The following is a 15,647-nucleotide window of genomic DNA, read 5'->3' as shown; positions in this document are numbered from 1 at the left end:
ACCCTCGTACATATCCTGTACCACTCTTAAATACTTCTCTGACACTCCCGACTTCCTCATACAATACCACAACTCCTCTCGGGGCACCCTGTCATAGGCTTTCTCTAAGTCTACAAAAACACAATGCAACTCCTTCTGACCTTCTCTGTACTTCTCCGTCAACACTCTCAGAGCAAACATCGCATCTGTAGTGCTCTTTCCCTGCATGAAACCATACTGCTGATCACTAATCATCATGTTCCTTCTTAACCTAGCTTCCACTACTCTTTCCCATAACTTCATGATGTGACGATCAGTTTAGTCCATTTGTAGTTACTACAGATCTGCACATCACCCTTATTCTTAAAAATCTGTACCAAAACACTTTTTCTCCATTCCTCAGGCATCCTCTCACTTTCCAAGATTTCATTAAATAATCTGGTTAAAAACTCCACTGTGTCATCTGGACCAACAGCCTTTCCATTCTTAATCCTCTTCATAGCTATCCTTACTTCCTCCTTGCTAATCCATTGCACTTCATGATTCACTATCCCCACATCATCCAACCGTCTCTCCCTCTCATTCTCTTCATTCATCAACCCCACAAAGTACTCTTTCCATCTGCTCAACACACACTCTTCGCTTGTGAGTATGTTTCCCTCATTATCCTTTATCACCTTTACCTGCTGCACATCTTTCCTGGCTCGGTCTGTCTGTCTAGCCAATCGGTACAGGTCCTTTTCTCCCTCCTTAGTGTCCAACCTTTCATACAACTCTTCATGTGCCTTATCCTTAGCCTTTGCCACCTCTCCCTTTGCCATGCACCTCATCTCCTTATACTCTTGTCTACTTTCTTCATCTCTCTGACAATCCCACTTCTTCTTTGCCAGCCTCTTTCTCTGTATACTCTCCTGTACTTCCTCATTCCATCGCCATGTCTCCTTGTCATCCTTCCTCTGTCCAGATGTCATACCAAGCACCTTTCTAGCCGTCTCCCTTACTAGCTCTGCATTTCTCCCCGGGCCTCTACTGAAAATGGATTTGTGTTCCAGTTAGACTAGCCCGGTCAACAAATGTAAAATAAATAAATAAATAGTTACCCAGCTATTTGGTAACTCTTCACTGCCACCCAGTGCCTGTCTTATCTCTTCCCTGAACTCCACCTCACAATTACCCTTTTTCAGTTTCAACCATTTGATCCTTGGTGCTGCCCTCACACTCCTCCTCCTCTTCTTGATCACCAACGTCAACCTACAAACCACCATTCTATGCTGCCTAACTACACTTTCCCCAGTCACCATTTACAGTCTCCAGTCTCCTTCAAACTGGCCCTCCTTCATAAGCTATAATCCACCTGTGTGCATCTTCCTCCACTCTTGTATGTCACCCTAAGCTCCTCTTTCTTGTTAAAATGCGTATTCACCACAGCCATGTACACACACGCGCACACACACACACACACACACATATATATATATATATATATATATATATATATATATATATATATATATATATATGTATTTATGTAGGTCCCTATCAGTTGATCAAGTTTTCAAAAGTATGAAATTCGGATGGCCAAGATCATATAATTAAGTTTGAGAACCCAAAGCTTTTAAATGGCGATTTCTGTACAGTGCATATCAGGAAATTTACCCTTTTCCACCCTTTTCCTCACTGTAGTGTGATCTTGCATTTGGTATATATAATCTGCAGGGAGTGTAGGGGGTGCAGAGAGGCTTCACCCCCCCCCCCGCATCCAAGTAAAAAAAAGGTAGATTTTTGTGCGGTTTTTTTTTTTGATGTTCCAGTTTTCAGAAACTCAATCATGTGGTCTCAACCATATGAATTTCAAGTTTCTGAATAAATATTAAAAGTACAAAAGATCAAGAAAAGAAAAATTTTTCATATTTCAATCTTCACACTAACCCCTTCAAATAACAATAGCCTCAAATTCGACAGAATAGTGGTGGTATTATGGCCAGTTTTTTATTAAAGTAAGATGTAGTGTTAGGGTTGGGGAAAGGGCAGTATCAGGGTTAGGGTCAACACTCATTACTAAACTGGGCAGGGGAGCTGTGTCTTCCTGTACCACCTTAGTAATTGGTACTAATCATTACCCTGATATTGCCCCATCCTCCAACCCTAACCCTACAAATTGCCTCAACTCAGACGCACAAACTCACTCTTACAGCATCTACATCAACCTGGACCGTAACACTAAACTACGCACACTGGTACACAAACATACAAAACCTATGCCCTCACCTATCCCTGAACCTAACCATGATACTCTCTTTCTCTCTCTGTCTCACACACACACACACAAACACTTCTCACCCCATCCAGCCGCACTCACCTTTCTTAATGAAACATTCCTTCGGCATTTTGAACATTCGCCTATCTGTACCTTTGAAACACAAAACAAGAAGTAATGAGGAGAAAGTATATTGTATTCCACAAAATGAACGCTTTAATAATAAATCCGCGTTTTCGTCTGTGTAGACTTCATTAGATTAAACAATAATTACATATCCATTTAGCACTTTTATATACATTTAAAATTCACAAACCAATCCTTGCTCACCATAATTAACATTTAACAAATCAGATGTCTCTTAAAATTTCTTAAGCATCTCATTAATGTATTTCTCCCCTTAAAACCTTAAAACATTTAAATTAATATTTATATAAATACTATTAAATTATTAAAATCCAATTGATGTTACATATAATTAGTATTATTTATTTCATCATAACTTAGAGTTAAAAACTCATTGTATTTATTTAAAAAATACGTTCAAAAAGACATAAATATAAATATGAATGAGTGAGATTTCTTTAAACACATTTTAGCACCTTTGATATTAAGCACCCCCCCCCTTGCACTCATCGGCGAAGTGAATGTTCAAAGAAATGACAGGATCACCCGCGCACACACACACACACACACACACACACGGGTCTACTTAAGGAGACTGAAAAACCAAAAGACTGAAAATTCAAAGTACTGAATGATGGAATGTACCCCTTCTCCACTGTTGTGCGATCTTGGAGTTGGTATATATAGTCAGCAGGGAGTGTGGGGGACACAGTAAGTGCATATGAACAGTACCACACTTAATTGCAGTACAGTAGAAATATACCAGATTTACCAAAAGATTTCATCAGTAGGAGTAGGAAGAAAGGTGATACACCTAGTAAAATATACTAAAATTGGACAAACTTAAAATTCCAAGGACCAAAATTGCGGTCCTCAAAGGACATAAATGTAAAAGCAGATTAGGAGAATTACGTACTAAATCTGAGATGAAGATGCCTCATATTGTCATATCATTATCTGTCTTATCTATTGAATACCTGCCAATCACCCGAGTCTTCCACAAAATGTTGCTGTACATTACCTATGTTACTGTGTCACTTCTGACTCCTATATTATTCAATTGTATATTGTTAAATGCTCTTATTACTCTTGTATATTGTTAAATGCTATTAACTCTCTAAATAATCTCTTAATTATGTACATTGGTTTTTTTTTTTTTTTTGGAGCTTTTCTCCCCGGGCCTCCACTGAAAATGGGCTCATTTCAGCCTAGTGGACTTTCCTGGTTAACAAAAGCAAATAAATAAATAATAAAATATTATTGTCCAAACTCCAAGATACAGCAGTCTTAGTATGTATGAGAATTGGGGAGCATAGGGTACTGGGAATTAAATTATATAAAGTGCTAGGATATTCAGGATAGGTTCCTGCTCTTCCAAAATGAAGCCTGTCTAACACCCTACTCATTTGAAGGAAGAAAGAACCCTACTTAAACAGCACTCCTTACACATTAATGCAACACATGTAACAGGGAAAAAAACTTCCCTTCCTGCATTGCATTTATACAGACAGTGTTATACTTCTCAAGTCAAACTCCTAAAAACAAGAGAAATAACATCCCTTTCCAGTAAGTAATATGAACTTTAATACAAATGTTAGCATGTTTATTCTAACACTGTAACACGAGAACTTCATCAGACCACATAATTCGCATTAATCACTCACCTAAACAAGACCTCATCAACAATAGCACACTGTTCATCTGATCACAAAGTTTTCTAAGTACTGTAAAGACTTAAACTTAAAAAAAGCCCCATATTAATACTGTCATTCAACCTAGGAGACTGGAAGGCTATAAATCTGAATTACCACATAGGTTTGTGTCTGTTTGGTACTTCTATATTCCCACCCCTAAAAGCTCTTTAAAAAAATAAACGCAATTTTTATAAAGCCTTTACATTGCTTAATGTGCCTTCCTAAATATTTTTTTCTGTCTCAATTCTTCACTGCCCTCACACTACCAGCTGTCCTGTTTTTAATTTCCTAACAGTTTTACCACTATAGAATACACTGCTGGCCTGACTTTGTATGTTATAAATTACTGCATTTGTTTGCAGTTTAAGCTTTTGTTTACCCCCAGATGTTCTTCCTGTGTTCGGAATTTGAACATAAATAAAAGTTTTAATTTTACAACAAATAATATATTATTGATTTAAGTATTACTGTGGTTTGATAAGTTCTTGTGTTACATATATTTATTTCTCTTTGCTTTACTTTGTTTAACATACTTAGTACAGTTTGTTTTTAGTTCTGCCAAAAAGGCTGTAAAGCATCAGGCAGAATTGACTTTTGTTTGATAACAGAACTAACTGCAACAAAAAGAGTTTAACCATTAGTTGCAAAACAAATCTACTCTGATGCTATCTGACACTATTCAAAAACTAACTGTCCTACACATAAAATTGTTGATCCAGTAGACATTAAAATCCTCTGGGTGGGTCAACACTAGTATCCAACATTAGTATTCGACCAGCAGCTCTCATTCTTCTGTTACATTAAATTCATAGCTATCAAGAGTTTGAAACACCTGTAGATATTACTCAGGTTGTATAGCAGTTAAAGCCAGACAGGCTATTGTATTAACAATATAATTCATCTTCCTGCAGTAATGGGGAACTCTACTGCACACCCTTCAGAGTACTAATTGACTTCTGGTGACAGTAGCAAGGGTCTTCCTCCCCCTGAACTACCTAATCTGACCCTCAGGCCATCTGCAGTGGCTTCTCTGTCCCACTGCTTATGAAGCCGAAGTCTAAAGCCCTGTCTTTTTTCCTTCATTGTTCAGATCAAAATGTTCCCCCACTGCTTAGACTGACTTCCAGCCTTGTAATGCGTGAGAGATACTTTGTAAAGTCTGTCCCAGCTACCTAGAACAAACTCCCAAATTTTCGCAAACGTCAAGGATTAACTAATATTTAGAAAAAAACAACTAGATCAATTTAGGGGAGAACCTAATGCAGTACAAGTGTTAACCCCACTTCATTCTGAATACTGCCTTTTACAAGTCATTTAGTGCTTTTTGTTCTAATAGTAATTAACCAGATACTATCATTAAAATATAGAGTATTATGATCATAACTGGCTTACTATATGTTTGAGACATGGATGTTAAGAAATTCATCTCGAGTGAATCTTGGCATCCATGTTGAGAACACACAATACAGGATTATGATTGGTGAAATGACCGTAATTCTTTGTAGCGCATGGAGCTTTATGTGCTTCGTGTACTATTAGCTACAGGGAAAAAAAATTGCTAAGTGTTCTTTTGAATTTCAAAGCCATAAAACACTCAGCGGACATTGTCAGTAAGGCAGTTTAACTCTGTATCTCACATTTATACTTACCTTTAATGCCTCTCTACTGTCAAGATTTTCGCAGAACATCCACATTATTGTTTCGTATTTTTAGTCTGTTCCTCTAAAATCTTTCTTTTTCAGAGAAATTGAGGATTGAAGTCACTAAATAATGACATACATATGAATTTTAGCGCTCATATCTATCAAGTTGTGCAGATGAACACAGCCTGCTATTCTAGCAATTTCTTAAGATTTCTTTTTTCTTATATTTTTTTTTTTTTTTTTTTTTAACAGGAAGTTTGGGACACATTAATTGTATGCACAACAGTCGGAAACAAATCTTTTGCTCTGCCACTGTCATTTGCTGGTCAGTGCAGGCAGATTTTACTGCCGAGCAGTGACCTGACCTTAAGAATTTTATCAGGAGGTGCTTAAAGAAAATGTTCACCTTCTTCTACAGTTTAACTCAACTCTTAGGTTGCTTTTCTTCCTACAGTATGATTCTAGTATTGTGTTAGGTACCTGAAACCTGCTTGTACTTTATAAAACTTTCATTTCCTCACATTGGTATCAAAGGAAGGGAAAGACCACCCACTTTTTTTTTTTTTTAATAAGCTTAATTTCTCACATGAGTTGCAGAGGATTTTGTCTACACTTGCTTGACATACCACAGACAGAGAAATCTATAGTCAGGAGCTCAGGCTGCTGTAAACAAGACAGGTGTGAAACTTTTCCATTGTCTTTATTGCAGTGAGAAAGATAAATTAGACTGATTCACAGCTACATCTAATGTTACCATTCTTTTCAGAGCAAAACAGAGCAATTAAATCAGTCAGTGGTTCAAAGGCAGTTGTCACCTCTTTTGACAAATGTACATAAGCAGCATCAGAGTATTGAAATGCTAAACTTTAAATATCTGTTGTTTATACTACTTTACATTTTAAGATAACCTGAATTGTAGGATCAAAGATGTCTGTGACATTTAGAGAAAAGTCAGAAAATATTTTCCTTGTAAGTTTTGTAGTAAAGTATCAGCACATCTACCAAAGTGTAAGGGGAGGGGCTGTCAATTAATCTTGGACTACAAAAAAATACTTTGAACAAAGGCCTGTAATCTAGCAACTGCTTTGGTTGCAGCTGAATAATTTCTTAGTGTACTGTAAAACAAGCTCTGAGACACACACATATGAGGACCATTCAAGAAATAAAATAAGCAATACTGTTACAGACAGTATTTAAGATGACAGTGACTGACATATGTCAATGGAATGGAAATACACCACTACTTCCTTATGTCTAGCATGACTCATATAAAGCAGTATTGAAATGGATTATGGGAAAGAGAAAGGCTTGAAGAAAAATAAGATAACATTGATATGTCAAGCCCCACTGGCAGATAGAGGGATTTTGAGATGTTAAAATAACTCAGAAAACATAGAGTGAAAAAAATAGATTTTTTAGTACTAAGGTGGAGTTTTCCTTTAACAATTGTTAAGATTGGGTCATGTGCCACTCTGGTGCTTAACTGGTTTGTCTTTTACTGAATATCTGAGTGTAATTTCTGTGTTACATGCACAATACAGTTCATAGGTTCACAGGTAGGTACTAGGCTATCAGCCAAAGGGCCTACGTAAGCCTAGCTAACAAGGTTCCCTGGCTTACGCCACCCAAAAAAGTTATTTTCCTGTGCCACTGTCAAGCAGCGACACAGAAGTGATCCCGTGGAGGTATTTCCTATTTCCCATCCACTCATCAAGATTTTTCTTGAAGAGTGCTAATGAAGAACTTTGCTTCACATAGATGGATAGCCTGTTCCAGAGTATGGGAAGTCTCTGGGACAGGAATCTATCCCTCCAGCATGTCCTGTTTATTGTGGTGACAAGATTTAGGTCCCTATAGCGTGTAGCTTGGAGGGATTGGGATTTCTTTAGGTGTAGCATGTCCAACAGCTCTGGGTTTGACATAGCTTTATATGTTAGGCAGATATCACCTCGGAGTAGGCGATATGCTACGGAGTAAAGCTGGCGTTTTTTGAGATGGTCCATGTAGGGCATTTGTTTGAGGCCAGTAATCCTCTTTGTGAGGTACTTTTGCGGCCTTTCCAACTGCTGCAGATGTCTTGTGAGGTACATTCCAAAAGGGGTGTTGTACTCTATAATGGGTCTAATGAGTGTCAAGTAGAGGGGAACAGTGACCTCTTTTTTCCTGGATGAGAGCCCTTTTATGATGAGGTGTACCACATAGAAGGATGTGACTATCAAAGGAGAGACTACTGTCCACCTGGGTCCCAAGGTCTCTTATCACACATTCGGTGTTAAGTAGATTGCTGCCTATGTGGTACTTCACGGGTACAGAGATTTTACCAAAGGGGATGACACTGCACTTTTTGGCATTAAGCTTGAGGCCATGGCTCTGACATCAGGCATCTGTCTCAGCGAGGCCTTTCCGTAGGATGTCCACATCATTTGGGGACTTGACTCTGGCTCCTAGTTTGCAGTCCTCTGCGAACTTTGTTAGCCAGAGGCCTTCTGTATTAGCCTGTACTTCAGAGAAGTACATACCAAACAGGAGAGGTCCCAGGACTGAACCCTGTGGTACTCCACTTGTCACTGGTTTGAGATTAATCACAACAAAGGGTCATTAGTTGTGATTACTGCTCACAGTAACCCTGTATGAATTGGCTACCTCCATAAAAAACATTTTGTTTGCTTTTTTTAATTACATATACTGCTTTGTTTTGTTTTTTTTTTTCTTGTTGCACAGTGTGTTTATCTCAACCTTAGACCATCAGCAGCATGCATAAACTTTTATTATATATTACAACCAGTATTATCTCTTGTGAACACCTGTTCTGTTACTCTGTTAACATTTCCTTGTTTAACTGTTGTTGGCTGTGGCTTGGGTTGTGACTGGAATGGGTCCTTAGTTTTGCTCTCTTAATCAATTAACAGTCAATAAGTAAGTGACAATAAGCAATAATATTTGTCTCACTAAACAGCTTAGTCCTGGAAACAAGTTGGTACCAGGTTTAATCACTTGCATCTTTTTCTGTCTTTTCAAGAATTTGTTGTAGATTGTGTAGTTGATGTTGATTGATCAAAATTGTTAGAATTATGAGTAATAAGTTGGATGCACTGTAAATAAATAGTGCAGAACATATAATTACTATAATTGAAACTACAAACATCACACAAGGACCCATCTTTGGAGGGAAGCAGGATACTCGGATAGGAGAGTATTTTACATAGATTTGTTATGCAAAACTTTAAAATGTCTGTCATGTACTTGTCTGTTGTATGCTTTGGGAACAGGGTGACCTCATACGGTGAAAAAATACAAGCTTATAGCAGTAATGTATAGTCTACACTGGTTTAACTACAAAACATTTTATCTACAGTCTCTTCTTTTGCTAGGTTCCATATCTCTCTCTGTTTCTCCATCTATAGCTTTGAAATAGTTTCTGTAAAGTATACATTTTGGGAATTTATGTTATGTACTTCAGAGTCAAAGCATGTTTTGCAGTATTTCTCCATCAGTAAAATTAACTTGTTTACAAAAATCTAATTATTTCAGTTAAGGGGTCAAAGTTTATACACTGATTCACATTTACAACAGCAGCTTCAGCTTGATCCAATAAGTTTATGTCAAGAATATACATGACTTTGTGCATTTACCTGTTCAGATTAGTATACAAAGATGTTTGCATATCAGATAGATATCTAAATTTAACTATAATTCATAGTCAAGTTTAAGATGAAATGCATATACGAGCTTCATGCAGAGTTTAAACTGCTGTGAATATATATGAATGTATGATTTTTGCATTGCTTAAATCTCCAAAACAGATCCTTGCCAGTTAAGTTTCATGCCATCTCTTCATAGTTTCATAGTGTGCTATAAATATACATTGATCCAAAGGCCTTGTTAAAGCGCAAAGCACAGGCTCCACATTAATAAGAATACATTCTATTATCCATCCAGTTATTAAAATAGTTTTAAATATTTGTAAAGATTAACTTTTCCTAATAACTAGAGGCAGTATATTCCAGGACCTAACTAAGGCTCATTTAAATATGGTTCTTTTTGTAGTTCTAAATTCTATTTAATAACTAATATTGTTACTCTTCATATTTTATTTATAATAAAAGTTACATATTTAATATTGCTTGCAATTCAACATCATAAAATGCTTTGTAAGCTTAACACAACCATCCAACAAACCATATCTAATGTATAGAGTATAATTCTTACTGTTTCAGATGTTGACAGTAGGGGAGTTGTATAATCTCAGGTATCCTTTTCGTAAACTTCCTCTCTCTAATTTTTTAACAATCTCAACCAATTACTCTTGAAATATGCACAACATATAGAATTGATTTCTAAAGTTGGCATAATATAATAAATAATTGCTTTAATACATATAATTAGTTAACAATGCCAGTACTCTCAGAGCTCTATTTTTATGTGTATGTTTATTAAATAATAAAAGGATTGACATAATGATAAAGTCCTTGTATGTGTAAAAAAAACATTTAAGTTTATGCTCCCAAATGAAAGGGGATAGTCTGTATAAGCTGGATCATAATACATTACATTACAATCACTTTTACCGTCATTAATTTACAGTCTTATGTTATTCAACCTTCATGCTAACTGAGCTTTACAGTTATTAAATAATAAAAAGTCAGTACAGGATGGTAAACATGACTCTAACTTGATGTCATCATCATATTTGGAAATCCAATAATATTTAACTTTTGGAAGAAAAGAGAAGAGAATACATAATTAAGAAGTACAGACTCCTGTGGTACTTCCTTGTTAATATTAATCAGTTGGAATATTTTTTCTAATATTTTAACCCATTGAATTGTTACACTAATCCAGTGTACAATAAAAAGGTTAACATTTAACTTATTCATGGAATTATCTATCCCATTTCAGGGGATACTTATCAAAAGCTTTAGTTAAGTCAGTATAGACATCACCAACTATAATATCTTAGTCAGTGGCCTTGCTGACAGATTCATAAGACTCAATTTAACTGGTTGTGGTAGATCTCTTTTTAACAATTCCATGTTGGTATATGTAAGTTTTGGCACCCAACTAGCCAAGGTTATTTAAGAGATGTAAAAAACATGTCTCAAAACATTTACCAAGGAAGGTAGTTAAACTTATTGGTCGGTACTTACTAACAGGTTTATAACTACCACCATAATGAATAGGTGTTATATTATCAAGATGTTCTTCATCTCACATTGCTGCAGTCCTTACACTTGGGTAGTCCGCTGTCCTCGGTCGGCCCGAATATCAAAGTATTAGGCTGACGTCAGTCATGGCGCTTAAAACTGACATCAGGACGTCAGGGTACAAATGCGCATGACCGACGTCATATCCTCAGTCTTTTTTGCCGCATGGTCCGATGCAGAAGCAGCGTTGCAAGTGCCGTTCGGCGTTCTGAAATTTTTCGATTGAGTTTCAGACCGAGTCAAAGTTGGCTAAGTACCCCGTTGGGGAATATTTTAGTTTTTTCTTGCCTCAGTGATTTACCGGATGTCAGAAAAAGTGAATAACTGTATTTCTTGTGGGAAACAGATACCGCATAGGGACTATCATACTTTGTGTATTCCTTGTTTGGGGCCTGAGCACGACGTTGTTGGGTGTCGCTTTTGTGCTAGGTTCAATAAGCGCACTATTAAGCGAAGGTTAGATTGTGCCAGGTTGGTCTTTGGGAAGCGGTGCAATTATAATATGCCGTCGGATGCTCCGACGCCCGCTTCTTCGAAGAAGCGCAAAGACAAAGCAGCTAAACCCAGGCTAGAAGAGTCGTCCGTACCGGACGCCGGTTCTTTAGAGGCGTCAGTGGAACCGGTGGTTCCGCCTGAGGCTTCTCTGGAGTCCCAGGGGGAGACTTTGATTTTGCAGGCCAGAGGCAGGCCAGGTTTAGCTTCTGTTGGTGTTACTCCTAGTTCATCAGGATCTGTGCCCAAGAAGCACATGCTTAAGATGGCAGGAGATTTAATTACTTTGATTAGAGGTTCTTTGCCTCCTCCTGATAAGAGGCCTAGGGTGGAACCAGAGTTGGGGAGTTTTGAGCAGGCTTCGGATGTGTCAGAGTCTTCGGCTGAAGACTTGCAGGAGTATTCTCCTTATTCTGATTCTGATGTGGATGATTCTACTCCTACTGCTTCTCCTCCAGAGGATTTTTCTTTTTCAGAGACTCTTCATTCCATGAGGGAGCATTTTAAGTGGGAAGGTCAGGACTTCTCTGATTCCAGGAAAAGGCTTAGGGAATTTTTGCTTTTACCCCAGCATAGGCCTTTGGCTATTCCACCTGTTCTGGATGTTGTGGAGGATGTGTTTGCAGAGGCTTCTCTTAATCCTGATTCTTTGCCTCCTGCTCCTGTTAAACCGGATAGGTATTACAGGGTGCCTGAGGCTCATAAATATCTTTATAAGAGTCCTAGGGCAGACCCAGAAACTGTTAGTCAGGGACCTAAGGGTGTCAAGGCCTCTGTGGTAAAAAATCCGGTTCCTCCAGATAAAGAGGCTAGAGCTTTGGATAGATGGGGAAAGAAAGTCTATACTTCTTCCACCTTAGCTATGAGGGCTTTGAATTGCCAATTTCACATGTTGAAATATCAAAACTATCTTCTTTCTCAATTGAAGTCTAAGGTAGATGCTCTGGCGGAAGGCATTGAGTGTAAAGAATTACAAGATTTGGTACATGTCTCTGAACAGGTGGGTAAGCATTCTTTACAATGTGGTTTTGATGCTGTACAGGCCTCGTCTAGGGTGGCTGCCACTGGGTCAGTTCTTCGCAGGCACGCGTGGCTGAGGGATCAGAATTTATCTGACCATGTTAAAACAAGGATTTTGGATGCTCCTTTACAGTCTGATGTGTTGTTTGGTTCACCTGTGGAGTCAGTCTTGAAGAAAATGGAAGACAAGGCTAAGTCTATGCAGGCTGTTAAAGATTTTTTGCAAGTTCAGCCTCCGAAGTTTAGCAGGAATTGGCCTGCTAAGGGGTGGACATACCCTTCTTATGATTCACAGTCTAGGGGTAGATCTAGACGTGGTAGGGGCAGAGCTCAGAGCTCCTTCAGACCTAGAACAGGGAGTTCACCTGCACAATCTTCGGGTGAGGGCAGGGGCCAGTCCTTTCGTAAACAGGCCCAATGACCTACCTTTTCAGCTGCCAGACCCTTCTTGCCTGGCAGCACCTTTGGGAGGAAGGTTGGCACTCTTCAAAGAAAATTGGAGTCTGGTTACCCAAGACAGATGGGTATTAGATATCATACACCAAGGTTACAGGTTTTATTTCCACACTGTGCCTCCTTTCAAAGGCATGCCGGACGTTCCTCCTCAGCAAAGATTAGAGGCTCACAAACAAATTTCTCTGCTGCTTCAAATAGGGGCCATACAACCGGTCCCTCTGCCAGAAGTGGGACTAGGTTTTTATTCTCGCCTGTTCCTAGTACCAAAGAAGGGGAACACGTGGAGACCAATTTTGGATTTATCTATCCTCAACACTTATCTGGACATTCCCAAGTTCAAAATGTTGACGTTACAACAGCTTTTACCTCTGCTGGGCAAAGATCACTGGATGGTGACTCTGGATCTCAAGGAGGCTTACCTTCATGTTCCTATCAGGCTAAGTTGCAGGAAGTATCTGCGTTTTCGAGCTGGGACTTCTCATTATCAGTTCTCTGCATTGCCCTTTAGCTTATCTACTGCGCCCAGAGTGTTCACGAAGGTTCTGGCTCCAGTGATAGCTTTCTTCAGGCTAAGAAGAATACAGATATATCCTTATTTGGACGATTGCCTGATTCTGGCCCAAGGAAGGGACGAACTTCTTCATCATTTACAATATGTGATAGCAGTGCTAAGATGCCTGGGGTATTCTGTGAACGAAATAAAGTCCAGTCTAGTACCCTCTCAGGATATGTGCTTTCTGGGTGTGAGACTGAATACAGCATCCCAGATGGCCTTTTTGACCCCGGACAAACAAAAGAATCTTTCTCTTTACTTCCATCAATTGTCTCATCAGTCCAGGCTGACTGCAAGGACAGTCCTTCAAGCCTTGGGGTTCATGGCATCTTGTATTCTGGTGCTTCCCAATGCCAAACTGCATATGAGGAAGCTACAATGGTATCTCAAAAATGTATGGACACAGCACTGCCAAGATATGGACACCATCATTCAGATAATACCTTGCATTCAAAAGGAATTTTTGTGGTGGGCTCAGGAATGTCACCTAAAGAAGGGACTCTCTGTGACCCGGCCAGAGGCGAGTCAGATTTTAACGACAGATGCCTCAGACAAAGCTTGGGGAGCTCATCTAAATGGAAAATGGATACAAGACACGTGGCCTGCCAGACTTCAACATCTACATATCAACTTGAAGGAGATGTTAGCAGTCCAATTTGCATTGATAGCTTTCAAGGATTTACTTCTTCCAGGGCAGGTGTTGATTCAAACAGACAACACAACTGTCATGTGGTACATCAACAAGCAAGGGGAACATTCTTATCCTCTATGCAGACAAGCAATGATTTTGTGGGAGACTGCTCTCAGTTTACAGCTAAATCTTCAGGCAAGGTTTCTGCCAGGAGCACAGAACTCCTTAGCAGATGTGTTGAGCAGACAAATTATGGATCCCCACGAGTGGAAATTGGATCCTCATGTATTCCAGAGGTTGACAGTGTTATGGGGAACTCCAGACATAGATCTGTTTGCTTCTCCACTGAACTACCAGCTGCCAAAGTTTTGCACAAAAAGGTTTCATCCCACAGCTTGGAAAGTGGATGCTCTTTCATTCAATTGGAGCAATCTTCATGTGTATGCCTTTCCACCTCTGCCTCTCCTCCCAAAGGTACTCCTAAAGGTCAGACAGGACAAGCCAAAGATGATTCTAATAGCTCCAGATTGGCCTCGACAGCACTGGTACCCATTACTGAGAAGTCTGGTACGGGAACCACCATGGCCTTTGCCTTCGATTCCACACCTACTGTCTCAGGAGAACAGTCATTTACTCAATGTCAAACTCCACTCTCTTCACCTGACAGCCTGGCGTATTCTGTTTTAAACCCTGGAGGGTTTCAGCTTCCACAGCAAGTTTTGAATGTTATTTTGGAGGCCAGAAGGCCCAGTACAAGGAAAGTGTACGCAGATAAATGGAAGAGATTTTTCTTTTGGAGTACAGCAAAGGAATTTGATGTTTCTAAACCTGATTTAAGTGTGGCCCTTCAATATCTTGCTGAGTTACTGGACAAAGGTTTGTCCTTCTCTTCTATTAAGGTTCATGCTGCAGCAATTTCTGCTCACTATGACTGTAACCCACCTTTGTTTTCTCATCCTTTGTTTAAGCAGTTCCTTAGAGGGGCAAAGAATTTAAGACCCCCACGTAGAGCTCCTACTCCTGCTTGGGATCTCAATTTTGTGTTGGAGAAACTTACTCTACAACCTTTTGAGCCTGCAGCTACTACCGAGTTGAAATATTTATCCTGGAAGACTGCTTTTTTGTTGGCCATTACCTCTGCTAGAAGGGTTTCTGAATTACAGGCCCTTATGGCGGTTGAGCCTTTCTTAATTTTCCATAAGGATAGGGTATCTTTACGTACTAATCCTTCCTTTATGCCTAAAGTGGTTTCTAGTGTGGCTTTAAACCAAACTATTCATTTGCCTACTTTTTATGCAAACCCCCAAAACAAAGGGGAAAAGATTTTGCACACTTTGGATATACACAGGCAGTTGCGTTATTATTTGAGCAGAACTAAAGGGTTCAGGCAGTCTCAGCAGTTATTTGTTTCTTTTGCGTTGGGTTCTCAGGGCAAGCCTGTGTCAAAACAAACTATTTCTAAGTGGATTGGGTTTTGTATTGCTTTCTGTTATTCCCATCATGGTAAGGAAATTCCAGCTGGGATTATGCCTCATTCCACTAGGGCTACTGCCACTTCTACAGCTTTTTTAAGGGGGGTGGCAACTAAAGAT

The 15,647-nt window shown here is 39.1% G+C and overlaps 1 protein-coding gene across 1 annotated transcript in view; it reads left to right on the top strand.

Moving 5' to 3' along the window:
• The window catches only part of LOC122810505, a 1,366,849-nt gene extending 1,360,791 nt beyond the window's left edge, over positions 1-6,058 (top strand). Inside the window, exon 13 of the mRNA XM_044082087.1 lies at positions 5,952-6,058. Within this exon, the coding sequence (XP_043938022.1) occupies positions 5,952-6,058 (107 nt within the window). The remainder of the gene's footprint in view (positions 1-5,951) is intronic.
• Positions 6,059-15,647: the final 9,589 nt, after the last annotated feature.

The sequence above is a fragment of the Protopterus annectens genome, chromosome 9.part0 (genome assembly GCF_019279795.1).
Source record: "Protopterus annectens isolate FY-2018-M chromosome 9.part0, PAN1.0, whole genome shotgun sequence".
Taxonomy (NCBI): domain Eukaryota; kingdom Metazoa; phylum Chordata; order Ceratodontiformes; family Protopteridae; genus Protopterus; species Protopterus annectens.
This window is presented reverse-complemented; position numbering and strand designations above follow the sequence as displayed.